At 47.5% G+C, this 15,270-nt stretch overlaps 1 protein-coding gene across 7 annotated transcripts in view; it reads right to left on the reverse strand.

The window, feature by feature from the left end:
- The window catches only part of SDK2 (sidekick cell adhesion molecule 2), a 336,114-nt gene that overhangs the window by 50,201 nt on the left and 270,643 nt on the right, over nt 1–15,270 (reverse strand). For 5 of the 7 annotated variants that reach the window (XM_053375444.1, XM_053375443.1, XM_053375442.1 and 2 more), the window contains 10 exons: nt 13,597–13,791; nt 12,449–12,571; nt 11,906–12,073; nt 10,610–10,712; nt 9,559–9,735; nt 8,022–8,158; nt 6,620–6,767; nt 5,317–5,457; nt 4,188–4,369; nt 3,073–3,188 (listed from right to left, as the gene is read on the reverse strand). In XM_053375444.1, coding sequence (XP_053231419.1) covers nt 3,073–3,188; nt 4,188–4,369; nt 5,317–5,457; nt 6,620–6,767; nt 8,022–8,158; nt 9,559–9,735; nt 10,610–10,712; nt 11,906–12,073; nt 12,449–12,571; nt 13,597–13,791 — 1,490 coding nt within the window. The remainder of the gene's footprint in view (nt 1–3,072; nt 3,189–4,187; nt 4,370–5,316; nt 5,458–6,619; nt 6,768–8,021; nt 8,159–9,558; nt 9,736–10,609; nt 10,713–11,905; nt 12,074–12,448; nt 12,572–13,596; nt 13,792–15,270) is intronic. The other 2 variants (XM_053375445.1, XM_053375441.1) reach the window with 1 other exon arrangement.

A 15,270-nucleotide genomic window follows, 5' to 3' on the forward strand; every position in this document is an offset into this window, starting at 1 on the left:
ACTTGTCTAAGCATGTTTAACAATCCTGACCTTAATCCCTACTGCGCTATTACTCAAAAGGGCAGCATGGGAGCCACATGGGGTTTTAACCATCCTCTTCTATGGCTTTCAGCTCCTCTGATCTTTTTTTTCCCTTCGGCTGCGCCGCTTCAAAGACATAAAGGGGAAAACTTGCTGGGATTAAAGGCGGCTGATTGTTTCTCTGAAGCACAGGTGTGTGCTGAAGGGTTAGGGGGTCGGCCATGCACAGAGAGTGATTTCTTTCCTCGGAGACCTGGAAGGGACTGAATTTGAAAGGCTGGCCTACGTGGGTAACCAATTAAAGGAGAAGAGGAAGGAGCCAGGATTTTTAAAAAGCAGCTTAAATGCTGTCCGGTTCTGCCAGCAGTCATTTTTCACTTTTGGTGTTTGGAAGCAGAACCTGTTTTCTCTCTCACAAAAGTGAGAGGCTGTGAGAGAAAAACCATGTGCTGCACTTTTTTTTCATTGCATATATCCATCTTCCTCCAAATTGCTCAGGACAATAAAACAAATACTCAAAGAATAAACCGATACTGAGGCGTGTGCTTTACCTTCCCTTTCTCAGGAAAATGCAGCCACTCTTTGTAAAGCTGAGGCTGCAATCTGAACCCCTTTTACACTTTGCCGCAGGAGGGAGGGTTGCACTGGGTGGAGGTGTCCCTGCACCTGTCTGCCTGTGAGGAGTCAGTCTGCTGGTGCAACACTCGCTGTTCCCGGGCCGGCCCACCCAGGAGGCAAGATGCGGTGCCTGCCTTGGGTGGCACGATCCATGGGGTGAAAAGATCCCAATGTAGATCTTTATTCTCCCTGCTCCTGATGTAGATCTTCAGTCACTCCTTCTTCCCTTAAAGGAGTTGGCACCATTTTGTGGTTCACCTCAGCTGCCAAAATGTCTTCAGCCAGCCCTGCCTGTTTCACCTGTCAAAACAGTGGCCAAGTCAAACTGCAGCCTGAAGGATGTGGCAGCTTGTGGGATGTCAAGAAATGGGGCATTCTGAAGGCAGGGCTGAGATTTGCATCCCTACCTTTCGCCCTGTCCAGCAAGAGCAGCTTGGGTCCTATAGCTCCTTGACCATCAAGAAATTAGAGTGTTCTCCTTTGACGTTAAAGGGAGCCCTACACAGTAAGGTTACCAGACATCCCCGTTTCCTGGGGACAGTCCCCGGATTTACAAATAAGTCCCCTGTTTAGTAGGAAGTTGAAGTGTCCCCGGATAAATTGGAAAAAATCTGGTAACCTTACTACACAGCCCAGAAGTGGTTGCTAATTTTTAAAATGAAAACAGCGGCCTTTGTCTCAGATGGATGACATAAAGACTATCAAGCACAGGGCTGATAAGAGGGCTACTCTATAAAGGGTTAAAGGTAAGACCAATTTGTGAAAAATAAATAAATCTGAGAGCGTTTAGGTGTAACAGCTAGTACTTAAATTGCTCCATTCATATCCTCTCTTTTATTTGGTGTTGATTAAGTATCAGTTAATGGGGGGGTGGGGAGGAGGAGAAAGGAATAGCTGAGTTTTAATAAGTGTATGTACTTATGGATCCAAAACAATATTCAACACAAGCTGGCTGATTAACTGACACTGATAACAATGCATAATCAGCTACTTTGTCGTGGTGTTACATTCAAGGATGTTTGGGTGTTTAATTGGCACAGTGCGAGATAGCCTATAGCAAGTTAATTAGATACTAATTAGGCCTCCAAAAATACTAATCAAAAATACTAAGTGGCATTTAATAAGTATGTTAAGTATCCTTCTTAACGTTGGTTATCTCGTTTGGCAGCAATTAAATTCCCGAACTTCTTTGGAGTAGATTAAGAAACAAGTTTTAATTCAATTTAATTAATGCAAATTTGAATTAATTACAATTCGGAACTGAGCGAACAAGGCGAGGCTCCCTTATAAGTATAATATCTTAGTAAATATATTTTAATAGACAAGCTTGAAGCAATGATAATAACCATTCTAATAGAAAAAGAATTAAGTAGAATCTTGTTTTAAATGGACTGATTATGAAATAACAGTGAGCTAAGAGGATCATCCAAAATGCATGGAAATATGGAACTGGGGGCTTAAATACCATTGACTGCACTGATCAAATCAAATATAGCGATGCTTCATCAAGGAAAGCAGTGGCATAAACTCTTGCTTTGCAAATCAAGTTGCCATTTCAGTTCGGAGCACTTGGGTGCAGTAGCTTCCTGCAATGCATAACGCCGAAACGGCGGCCCCACAGATAATTGGTTCATATAAAGGATACCAGTTTATTATAGCTGCTAACTATGGAATTACATCATTTAATTGGTGTTTTACAGCCAGCTAAGCGATGACAGAAAACAGAGTGGGAGCAACTATACGTTTTTTGCAGGCCTGCTTCCTGGCTGCTTGCGGGGGACTGGACCTGATACAGATATGGTTGTTTAGGGAGAGGAGGGGCTACGTGATTTCATACTTTGTGTTAGCCAAGTCCCGTACCCCCTGTTAATCTGCGCCGTGACAAGCAAGGTAGGAAAGCCTCGCAAGGCCTCTGCATGGGAGATTTACGGACATGGCCACAGTAATTGGCTGGCCCAGGAACAACCCCGTGCAATGATTAACGGCCCCAAACTAGGTAATGAAAAGAGGCAGAGCGAAGTGCAGACAGGAAACAGCGGGAGCACTCAGCCCTTCCTGATGGGAGGCCGTGGAACTACAGAGCTTCAAGGCAAAGAGGGAATGAGGAGTACAGATTCCTTTCTTGTTTAAATGCTGCTTGTGGAGGGAAGAGAGCCACATGGGGCCCGCGATGGCGATGCCTGTAACGTCTCACACCAATTTGGACCTATTTAGTCTCGCTGAGACAAAAGAACTACCTGCTTGCTGATGTTGGAAAGGGCACACAGCTCGTCCACATCGCCACTTACCTCCGTACATTGCTTAATCAAAGGACCTACGGATAAAACAGCCACGCCTCTGCTTCCTAAGCACCCAAGGAGCATTTGGGTAGCTTGCTACAGCCCTAGGCTTAGAGGAGAAGCGGCTTCTCCTACTCCTCCCAACCCTTCTTACCTTGTAGCCTTGGTTGATGCCGTTGACAAACTGGGGACTGGGTGGGTTCCAGGTGAAGCGGATGGTGGTGGAATTGGTGGCCTCGGCCTGCACGTTGCCCGGGGATACGGTGGGCACTGTGGGAGGGCAAGTTTAAAGGAGGTGCCTCAGTATGACCAGGTGGAAGCATGGAAAGCGCTGCTGCTGACACCACCTGCCCTCGTTCTACCTGTGATGCTAATCTAATGGAGAAGGAAGAGGAAGGGATGCTCTGGCCCCATCCGTTGGCCAAAGGAATGGTGCCCTGGTGGTTTTATTGTAATTATTTGTGTGGTTTCAGTAGATTTTATATAGGTTTTAAACCCATCCATGTTTAATAATAATAATAAAAAAATGATTGTTTTTGTGTTTTTAGTGATTTTTTTAAAAAATCTGTAAGCTGCTTTGGGTCCCATCAGGGAAAAAGGTGGGGTATAAACTAATAATAATAATAATAATAATAATAATAATAATAATAATAATAAAAAATTGGTTGCTTCTCAGCAAATTTCCCCTGGCTTTAAGAGAACTGATCCCCCCCCAACCCTTCCTTGTCTACTCCCCTTCCTTTCTGCATCTTCTCTTTCCAATTTGATGGCAAGGACTCTGCCTCCCCACCCCCTCTCTGACTGATGTGATCCTTTTGGGGAGACAAGAGTTGGGGAAAATCAGGATAAAATATATGGTGGAATTCAATGTCATTCTATGGCAAGCTTTCCGTCTGTGCAAGGATATCAGCTTGCCAGATGGAATTTTTCACCCCTCCCTCTCCACGTTCTTCTGTGGGTTCTCCTGGCCACCCCCAAAGCCAATTTGGGGAGGTATGGGGTAAGAAGAGAGGGGGGAACCCTATTGCACAAGCTTATAAGGTGAATCCCACCCAGAGTCAATAAATAAAAATAACCTGATACCAGCAGTGTCCTGAACTCTTAAAAACATACTAAGATTCAGCCCCTACAATGGGAGTATATATATATTTAGGTCCAGTATACCTCCCTTTCTAATCATCTTGGGTCTATGGAGCCACTCTGGGGCCACATTAATCTGTGTTCTCATCTTCCCTGCCCCGCCTCCTATTTCCTAGTACTGCAACTTACCACCCTGGAGGGTCCACTCTGTGACTTTGGCACTGTAGACACCCAGCCCAGCGCTGTTGTATGCAGCCACCTCAATCTCATAGTTGGTCCAAATGATCAGGTCCTCAAGCAGCAGGTTGTTGACGTCAGCGTTGGTGATGTTTCTGAACTGATAGCCGACGGGCAGCCCAGCCAGGCAAAATCTGAGGAAGGGACAAGAGGTCAGGTCAGAACCAACAACGTCATCATCAGAGATCTTTCAAACCATATGGCAAAAACTTCCTGCTTTTCCAGTATCAGACCTGGCAGTGAAGCATTCTGTCGGGGACTGTGCTGAGGAGGGCTGAACTGACGATACGATACGATAATCTTTATTGTCATTGTCCCATACAGAACAATGAAATTGAAAAATCTACATAAAACATTCAAAACCCAACAAGCCTGCTATCCCAGCTATCCCAACCTGGTTAGCCCCCTAAAAACTCTGACACTCCATTTTTAAATACAATAAACTCCCACAGAGACTCCTTACACTGTGTTTAAAACCTTACACTGTGTTTAAAACCATTCCTGAGGAGGAATGGTGGAAACCTCCCCCTCCTCCTGCTCCTGCATCTTCCCAGGAGCAGGAGGACAGTATAGATTTGGAACAGTGGTTTGCAGAGGGACATAGTTCAGAAGGCAGAAGCTGGGAAATACTGGATGGGGAACAACTAGGAGAAGAAACACTGGAAAGAGAGGGTTAACAGATTCACTGTCTCGAAAGAATTCATCTACTCAGCCCAAGGTCAAGAAGAGCTGAGAAAGTGGCAGAACAGAAAGCACACAAAGCACAGAGGGAACAAGCTCAGATTACAAGAGGTAGAAGTCACGTGGATTAATAGGGACGTAAGGGGGTGGGATTCTTAACTGGGAGCACTGCCATTTCTAGGAGATGGGTTCTTTGTTCTCTCGCTGTGATTATTAAAGTTTCTAACTGGTAAGAAGACTCCTTTTCCTTTGTTCTGTTTATCTACTGCCAGAGGGGGAGGAAGCCAGTTCCCTGAAGTCTGACACATTCCAATAGGATCACCAGCAATTCCATTGTCCGAGACAGAGGTCTATCCACCTAGAGATGTAGGGTGGAAACCTGGATGCTGCGCTCACCCACCTTATGATGTAGCCCTTGAGTATGCCATTTTGGTGGTTTTCAGGTGGTGGCTGCCACTGGATCATGATGGACTGGTTGGTTCGGCCACTGGCAATGACGTTCTGAGGGGGAGCGGTGGGCGGTTCCTCTGGGAGGGAAACCCTGGCAAAGCAAAGGTAACAACGGAGGCATGTTTCAGGGATGGTTGGAAGGTAGGCTAGACACTCAAAGCTATGTCAGCTTGTCCTTGCCAAACAATGCCCAACCCAGCCATGCCACGGCATGTGCCAAGACAATGCCTGGTGCCGCTTCTCAAATAGCCACTTCTCACTATGTGCACATTGGTTTGCATCAAACCCTCTTTTAAACACTGAAGAAAGCAGATAATCGGTCATGCTAAGCTCTTTGTATACTGGATGAATAGATGATTACAAGCTAAGTTACACCATCTTGCCAGAACACTCCTTTGTGCACAAACCACCAAGCTCTGAGGCCATACTTTACTCAGATGGTCCCTTTTCCAGCCACATTTACCCATTCGCTACATAAGGTAAAGGTAAAGGGACCCCTGACCATTAGGTCTAGTCGTGGCCAACTCTGGGGTTGCGGTGCTCATCTCGCTTTATTGGCCGAGGAAGCCGGCGTACAGCTTCCGGGTCATGTGGCCAGCATGACTAAGCCGCTTCTGGCAAACCAGAGCAGAGCACGGAAATGCCATTTACCTTCCCGCCGGAGCGGTACCTATTTATCTACTTACACTTTGACGTGCTTTCGAACTGCTAGGTTGGCAGGAGCTGGAACCAAGCAACCGGAGCTCACCCCGTTGCAGGGATTCGAACCGCCGACCTTCTGATCGGCAAGCCCTAGGCTCTGTGGTTTAACCCACAGCTGAAACGTATTATTATGATTATTATGATTATTATACCACCCTATACCTGGAGATCTTAGGGTGGTTGACAACATAATATCACAATATAATAAAACTCAAAATGCACAATAAAACTCAAAATGCTTAATAAAAAAATTTATGACCCAATAATCTCTCTCCCCACCTGTCAAGGACTGGCTAAATGAGGAGGAATGGTGGTGACCTCTTGACCTCAAGATGATAGACCCAGGTTTGTGGTGGTGGGAAACAGGACACTACCCCCCAATGCCCACCTACCCAAATTATGTTTGGCTCTCTCCAAAAACTAAGGCTCAGCACAGACACACCAAATCATCTTCAGCTCCATTCCCATTCCCAACCCCACCATCACCCAACCCCTGCAATTAAACCAAACCCTGGTCCGTCCGTCCCCCATCTAAGATGTGCCCACCTCACCTCTCGGTGTCCTTGCTGAACTGGCCTTTGCCCACATCATTGACGGCGCATAGCCTGAATTGGTATGAGCGGGCAGGGACCAACCCTCTCACCAGCACTGAGGTCACTTCAGGGTCCACGCTGGCCATGAGCACTGTCCAGGGAGCATCTGCCAGGCACAGAGGAAAGCAGCGGGGAGGTAAAGGAGCAATACGGGAGAAAGTGATGAGGGTTGGAGTCCACCTATTCTTACTATTCACTTCCTGGTCTCTATGTAAGTTTCTCTGTGCAGGAAGGAGTCTCATGGCCTGGGTTTTGCCCAGAACAACACAGAATTAGAGGAGGAAGACCCCAAACCTGATGTCCCACTAAATCGGAAGCCAGGAGCCTATTCTGCTTCCAGCTGCACCCAAAGGACCATTGCTGCAACAACCCACCACCCAACAACCTCAAAATGATTTACAAAACTAGGCAGTTTTGGTTTGTCGAGGAATGAAATGGCATTGTCAGAGTTTGGCAGCAATGGGGCAGGATGTAGGAAAGGCACTGGATCACCCCCTACTGCTGAGGATACACAAGCTCACTTGCAATTCAGCAGCAATCTGAAGCAAATGCGGTATATAAGCCTTGACAACGTAACGCCACAAATAGATGAGGTGTGATAAATTGCATTGTGGGAAAGTCCTTGGAATTAAGTCTTCATAAGAGCCACCGCAGAACTCCGATGCTCTGCATCTCCTACTGCATTTGCCTCCCGCTCCACCCAGTCTCCCTCAGACCACATTGTGAATGTAAAAAAGGTTCAGGTAAAGGACCCCTGGCCGATTAAGTCCAGACAAAGGTAACTATGGGGTGTGGCGCCCATCTCGCTTTCAGGCAGAAGGAGACAGTGTTTGTCCACAGAGGACTTTCCAGGTCACATGGCCAGCATGACTAAACCGCTTCTGGCGCAACGGAACACCGTGACAGAAACCAGAGCACACGGAAACGCAGTTTACCTTCCCGCCGCAGAAGTACCTGTTTATCTACTTGCACTGGTGTGCTTTCGAACTGCTAGGTTGGCAGGAGCTGGGACAGAGCAATGGGAGCTCACCCCGTCGTGGGGATTCAAACCACTGAACTTCTGATTGGCAAGCCCAAGAGGCTTAGTGGTTTAGACCAGTGTTTCCCAACCTTGGGCCTCCAGCTGTTTTTGAACTACAATTCCCATCATCCCTTACCACTGGTCTTGCTAGCTAGGGATGATGGGAGTTGTAGTCCAAAAACAGCTGGAGGCCCAAGGTTGGGAAACACTGGTTTAGACCACAGCGCCACCCGCATCCCTTTTTGTGAATGTACATCAGCCTCAGCCCCAAGGCCATGGGGCTGGCTTCTCTGGCTGCCCCCAAGATCTCAATATAGTTAGGAATATGCAGTGCCTTACTGTTCTCGGAGACCTCGAGAATGTAACGAAGCAGCGGGCTGTTCCCATCAAAGGGTTTGGTCCATGTCAGGTTGATCGCTCGCTTCTCTGCAGTGCTCAGCATGGCAATGGGGTTTTCTGGTGCGTGCGGGAGCTGTCTGATGAGGATAATGACAGAAGAAGCCTATTTTAGATGCTGTCACAACCGGAGAGACCCAAGGACAGAATGTCACCCCTTCAGAAAGAGAAGCTGTTTGGAGAGAGTCTCAGGCAGTCACAGGGCATGGCATGGGCTGTCCCCTGCCACCCTCCTGGTTGTGGTGGCAACTGCTGCTCGCTAGGATGGGTAAGAGAAACAGCGGTGGCTCATCCTGCCGCTTTCCCCTGGGAAAGCCTGCTGTTTACAGCTGAATCGGAATAAACGCCAGTTGGCTTTTCCGCAGATAAACAGCAAGTTTTCCTGGGGAAAGCGGCGGGACAAACAAAAATTCACTTGGATCCGTGCCTAGAAAGCACAGGGCATGTGGAAAAGCTCTTGGACCCATACTGTGGACGAGCCCTTAGTTGGCACTGCATTGATGATGGCCATAAGCATGCATATGCCTGGTCACCCCCAACGCTGTGCTCTCCCATCCTTGCTGCCTCACGGCAACACCTCATTCTGGCAAGCAGCAGGGCTGCTGCAAGCCAAGAGGATGGCATGGTGGTACACCACGTTGTCCCAGGGACACCAAGCCGCTTTGTGCATTAACCGTGCTGGGCCCTGTGACTAATTTCTGCATATTGCAGGCAGTAGCTCAGGACTCCCTAGGAGCCGGTTGCAGGCATCTTGCTATGGTGTGGATGGACAGCAGACACACACACAAAATAATCCAGTGGTTCAAAGTGGCATTGTGGGAAGTAAGATGGGAATTTCAGCCATAGTGCCATGTTTTTTCCATAATAGCACCCTGGGGGGGGGAGTAAGAATAATATCCCAGTTTCCAAGTCACACTCACACATTCACTTCCTCTTTGATACACACATGTACACCAAGTCATGTGGGATCTGCTTCAATGTGGTGTGTGATCCCACACTTCAAGGGTGCATGGGAATAGGTGGCCCCGTGGCTGTAAAGACTTGCACAATCAAGTTATTTGCACATGCATGCCTGCGGTAAGGGACTACGCTACACTAAAGCTACTTCTGTGTTGCTGGGCATTCAAGTGAGGGATACTTGAATGTACAAATGGTTTGCAGGGCATGGGAGGAACCTGGAGTTTGGGTTTATCTGGGGTTTAATAGAGTGGATCCTAAGCAAGAGAGAGAGTAAAAGAGACCTTCTGGAGAGCCCAAGAAGTTGGGAGAACAGTTCACCTATGCTCAGTTTGTGGATGGAGGATTCCTGTAACATTTAGATCACTACGAGTGCATCATTCACTGTGGTCTTGTGAGAACCTGTTGTCGCCTGTTGGGTGACACTTCACACCCTCCTTCTTATTCATGCACCATGCTATGCGGTCCATCCTCCCCGGTCTTAAGTAGTTCCCAATGCCTGCCTTCAACGGTTGATTCTTACCGGACTCGCAGGTGAGCACTCCGAGAATCGTTGCCCCCAGCAGAAACCACGCGGCAAGTGTAGGTGCCAATGTCACCTGACCAGGTCTGGGCAATATGGAGGGTGCCCGTGCTGTCCAGCCTCATGCGTGCTACGTTCTCCACGTTCAGTGCTGCACCATCCTTTTCCCACATGTATCTAGGGAGAAAAGGCAGGGCCAAGGTCACCCAGGTTATTCTACCTCTCACCAAAATCCAATACCCAAGACTGGTATTAGTACCCATGAGTTCCAGCTCACCGAAGCCACACACCGCAGGACTATAAGCCACTCCTGTTTCAGAGCTGACTGCAACTGAAACAGTTCTTTCTTGCTTCTAAAGCAAATATGTCCATCATGGATACTGGTTGCAGAATTCAGTTTTCCTCAGCACAGAATAGCTATTACTTTTTAATGATGCAGGGCACACACAAGGTCCTGCCTTATGGACACCTGGCCTTTTCAGCACCAACACCTCTGCCATTATAACACGGTTGGAGTCCAAGACAAATGTTTGCCACGGCTGTCTTCCTTCACGCCAAAGAGGGATCACAGCAGTTTTAATCTCAGCACCGTCACTAAGCCAGGCACCAGGTGGCAATATGGGCCCACGATTTTGCACAGGTTCTCCTTGCATTACCTTTCCCTGTAAGTGTTTTTGAGACACATACACAGAAGTGGCTGGAAGACTGCTGGCTTTGCAACACTGTCATACTCGAGCGTGCATTTCAGACATGCTTTTTAGTTGAATGAAAACCTGGGTGCTCTCAGGTTGCAATGATGCTGGCCACTTCCTAAGAGTTTAAAACATACAATGCGGCTGAAACTTGTGCAAATCCATGCTTAGCAGAGGCCAGGAGATTATTCCTCTCTAGCAGGAAATACTCCAACAAAGGCATTTTTAGTCCATGCAACCCATCTCTAACCAGACTGCCTTGCCTTTTCCTCTCCAGCTCTACTTCCCCAAGTTGTACTCCAAAGACGGTTAGCTTTCCCATTTGTTTCACCCCAGATTGGATAGGTACCGCCACATACCTGACTACCACTCTGGGGTCATGGGTCACTCCACAAGTCATGGAAGCCTTGGTGCCTTTGATGACACTTTGATCCTGAGGAGGACTGGTGATGCGAGTCCGGGCTGTAGATGCAGAGAGACAGGAGGCACTCAGACATAATCAGAAACCGAACCAGCCATTGCTGTGCCATGCCAGAGGTCAACGCTTGGGCCTGCTAACTTCAACAGATAAAAGCTTCCTTGTGCATGAAACCAGCAGGAAGCCGCAGAATCACGTGCGTCAACTGCAATTATCATAAGAGTGTGAGATCATCTAATAACGGACTCAAAACATGACGGATTTGAAAGGGGGCTAAATGCCATCTAGTTCAACCCCTTTGCTGTATGGCAGGAGACCCCACATCCTGCTCCTCATAAATCATGTGGTACAGACCAGACTTTGGTGAGTAAAACTAGAAGAAGCGGTGTTTTGCAGCTCCAAATTCAAGTGTTCCCCTCCTCCCACTCCCACGCTGGAGAGATTGCTGGTTCTGAACAAATACCCATGCATATTCCCTCCCATGTCCAGGGTCAGTCCGAAACCTCCATTGCTAGTCAGTTACCACAGAGAGGGCCTTTTCATCAGACACAAGCTACATACCTGACTAGCTGTGTACATTTAGGGAACCTGCAAAGAGGAAGTGGGGAGAGGCTAATATATGTCAGAATTCATGTGACAATCACCATGAGAACCAGCCTAGGTAAAACCGTCTTTCATATAAAGGTCTATTTTTAGGTCAGGAGGCAGGATAAAAATAAACACCCGCTCACACTCACACATACACATAGATAAATATACCCACTCACAGATTCCCAGAACGTGCTCGTTCGGATGCCAACAGGGTATTATTTACTATAGGGCCAGCAGGGGGCACTGAAACACTTCAACCTGGAGCACAGTGGACATTATTTCTACCTCTCTATTCCACAAAGTTAGAGCTGCTTTAAAGGGGGATGGATATGTGCTCAAAACCAATTTGACGCCCACAGGCCACATATGCCACTGATTTTAGACTGCACTAGTCTCTTGCCTGGCTGCACTGCAGACTGCCCTGGAAAATAAAGTCTGTATGTTTTCCATGCATGTCCACATGCCTCCTCCTCGGATTGTGAGATGAAGCTTTCCTCCCCTTTTCATTTCTTAACAAAACGAAACACTTGTCTGATTGCACCAACAGACCCCGAATACATGCGACCGAGATTTAAACTGCACACAACGTGGAAGATTATGGACTGGTCCCGTGCCGGGAGGCTGACTGAGGCAGTGGGCACCTTACCCCAGACGACGAGCTCAGCTGATGCTTCATCGACTCCCCGGGAGTTGGTAGCCAGGCAAATGTAGCTCCCAGCATCTGAGATCCGCGTAGGACTGATCAAGAGGCTTCCTGACTCCAGCAGAGTGAAACGAGGAAGTTGCACGGAGCCGCTGGCCAGGATTCGTTCGCCTGCATGGGAAAGAGCAGAGTTTGTTGTCTGGTCCACAACAGCAGGTTAACCATAATGGGTTCCATAATAAGTGGCTCAAATCCACAGCTTCAAAGGTACAAGGAGGCAGATGAAATCGGTCCTTCCAGTCCACTACTGACTACTCTGCCTGGCAGGGCAATTTTCTTTCCCACCAGCTGCCACCTGAGCCATTTTCTTTAAAAAAAAAAACCACCTTAAAAATCCAGGAGAAGCTGGGAGTAGAACCTTGGGCCTTCTGGAAGCAAAGCATGTGTCCCACCTCTGAGTTATGCCCCCATCTTTGAAGATATTTTCTTCCATGCCTGGATCCTATGAACGGTTTTGTAAAAGAAGTGAAAAGTTTCTCAACTCACCATTACCTTTCTGCCACGTGATGGCTGGCCTGGGAGCCCCTGAAGTCTCGCAACTGAGTACCACAGCCATCCCATCAATTACTGTGCTGTCCAGGGGCCCTTTGGTTATGTTGGGAGCAATGCCTGAGGTGAAGATGGAGGATGGGGAGGAAGATGGGAAGAGTTACAGATTGCCAAACTGTCAGCACAAATACAATGTTACTTTAATGTGTAATGTTTTATTATGCTTTATATACATTGGAAGCCACCCAGAGTGGCTGTGGCAACTCAATCAGATGGGTGGGATACAATTATTATTATTATTATTATTATTATTATTATTATTATTATTATCCTTCCCCAACTGTCTGAACCCGCATTGCTGAATAGATGATAAAAGGAATCATTAGGAAGGACCCCTTAAACTCGTATATGATTCTCTGCTTACGATGGGTATTTTTTATGTGCATTGACTTTCTATCACACAAGCCACCTCCACACAAATCTCAGCTGAGTCTGGAGGGAAACCATCTGTTAGGACATCCCCTGTTGGTGACAGGAACAACCTACTGTCTAGGGAACACCCACTGTCAGGACCAGCGCATCCCGTTTTGCCGCCTGAGGCAAAAGAGGAAGGGCTGCCCTACTCTGCTGTGACGCTCCACCTGCTGCCACACCACCCACCTCTACCGGCACCTCTGTCACGGGCAGAGAAGCAATGCTGGCATTGGCGCCGGTTCGCAGCAAGGTCCCATGAGAGCCTGCAAAAATCTCATGAGATCTCTCAAGGTTTCGCGAATTCTTGCCGGCAACCGGAATTGATGCTGGTGCCACTTCTGCGCTGCTGGCGGAGGGTGGCTGGGGCGTCGCTGGAGGTGGCTGCTTCACCCTGTTTCATGGGTGGACCAGTTTTGCCTACTCTGCTCCTGAAAGACTGACATTGTCCTCTTCCTATTCTGCAGCCTGGAGCTCCTCTATCAAAACAACACCCACTTCCTACAGGACCTTGCAGTAGCTTGTCCTGTATTTCTGCAATACTACACATCTCCCCATGAACTTGTCTCTGTGTTTCCTGCAGCAGAGCCACTAAAAGCCCTGCTTCTCTCAGCCCTGCCCCACAAAGAGCACCTTTGAAGCAACCGGCAAGAAAAGCACATGCTGACACCTACTGGTGACGGCCAGGTACGTGGAGGTCTGCACCTCGCCAGCGGCATTGCGGGCAAAGCACTGGAACATGCCCGTGTCATCTGGCATCAGCCCGCTGATCTGCAGGCTCCCGTTGGCGAGGAGCTGGAAACGAGCAAGCTTCTCCACTCCGAGCAGCACGGCATCCTTGTACCAGAACATACTGGGTGTAGGCACACCTGTAAAACAAAACATGCCCACAGTGGTATTTTTTCAGGGTGTGAATTGATTTGAATTTCTTCAAATTGTTCAAAGAGAAGAGAAGAACCTGGCCACAGATAGTGCCATTAGACCAGTTTCCCAAACTTGGGTCTCTAGCTGTTTTTGGACTACAGTTCCCATAATCCTTGACTACTGGTCCTGCTAGCTAGGGATGATGGGAGTTGTGGTCCATAAACAGCTGGAGACCCAAGTTTGGGAAACTCTGCTTTAGACGGTGATGAGGAAATGAAAACAAACTTTTTCATCCATTGCCCTCCTTCCTCAATGTATCCTCCTAGTAGATTATTCTTTTTACACTGGCTTTAGTTCCTTAACTCCCAACCCATACTGCTTCCCTTCCAAGCCTATTATCCCCCACCCCCAACTTCTTAGACCAAGAGTAACTCTCAGAAGACACATATCTTGGCATTTATTGCAAATCCCAGTGGTATGGCACTAACATCCGAAAAGCCAAGCGGCAACGGATATCTGTGGTTGATCAAACCATGGGGAAGATTATCCTCTGCTCCCTCCTCCTCTAAGTCTCTGGTTAATGTTATAAGAAGATTTCATATTTCTTCCAAATGACGCAACAACTTTTATTTGACAATGCCAAGTGAAATGAGAATCTTGTAATGAATCAATGGTAAAACCAGAATATCCTGACCTATGTTCCAGTATAAAAGGAACAGTTGCCCCAAAGCCACCCCCTTAGAGCTGTTTAGCATCCTATTTTTCAAGATCACTTAGGCCAGGGGTGGGGAAACTGTGACTCTTTGCTGGATTACAATTCCCATCAGTTTCAGCCTGCTTGGCCAACTGTCAGGGTCAATGGGACTTGTAGTCTAGCAGAGTGTCTGGATGATTACAGGTTCCTCACCTATGCTGTACTGTACCCTTGGGAGCAAGCCTCACTGAACTCAAAGAGACTTCATTTTCTGAGTAGACATGTATAGGATTGCACTGCTATTACTGAACATCTGTTTCCAAATCAACTTGCCCATGCATTAATAAGATCATCTTCAGAGGCCCTTCTCCAGAAGACTCCGCTATTGGAGGTTAGGCAAGTGGCAAACTGGGGAAAGGTCCCTCTCTGTTGAACCGCCCCTGCTTAAGGAACTGTCCCCCATCCCACCCCAAAGCAGCTCATTCAACATTTATTTTTATGCCACTTTGGTGCTAGGGGAGTACCTTTTCACTTTCCCAGGCATTTAACATTTAGGGAGCTTTCTCTTAATATCTCTTTTATTGCTTCTTTTACCCTTCTGTTTTGATTAACCGTTCTTCTTCCACTGTACTTTTATGATCTTTTTCTATTGTGAACCACCCTGCAAATCACAACCACTGAAGGTCAGTATATGTATGTATGTAAGTAAGTAAGTAAATAAATAAATAAATAAATACGGAAATTCAGCGCCTCCGCTATATCCTCTGGGAACTCAGCAAACTTGGACAGA

Source organism: Podarcis raffonei, chromosome 2 (assembly GCF_027172205.1).
Source record: "Podarcis raffonei isolate rPodRaf1 chromosome 2, rPodRaf1.pri, whole genome shotgun sequence".
NCBI lineage: Eukaryota > Metazoa > Chordata > Lepidosauria > Squamata > Lacertidae > Podarcis > Podarcis raffonei.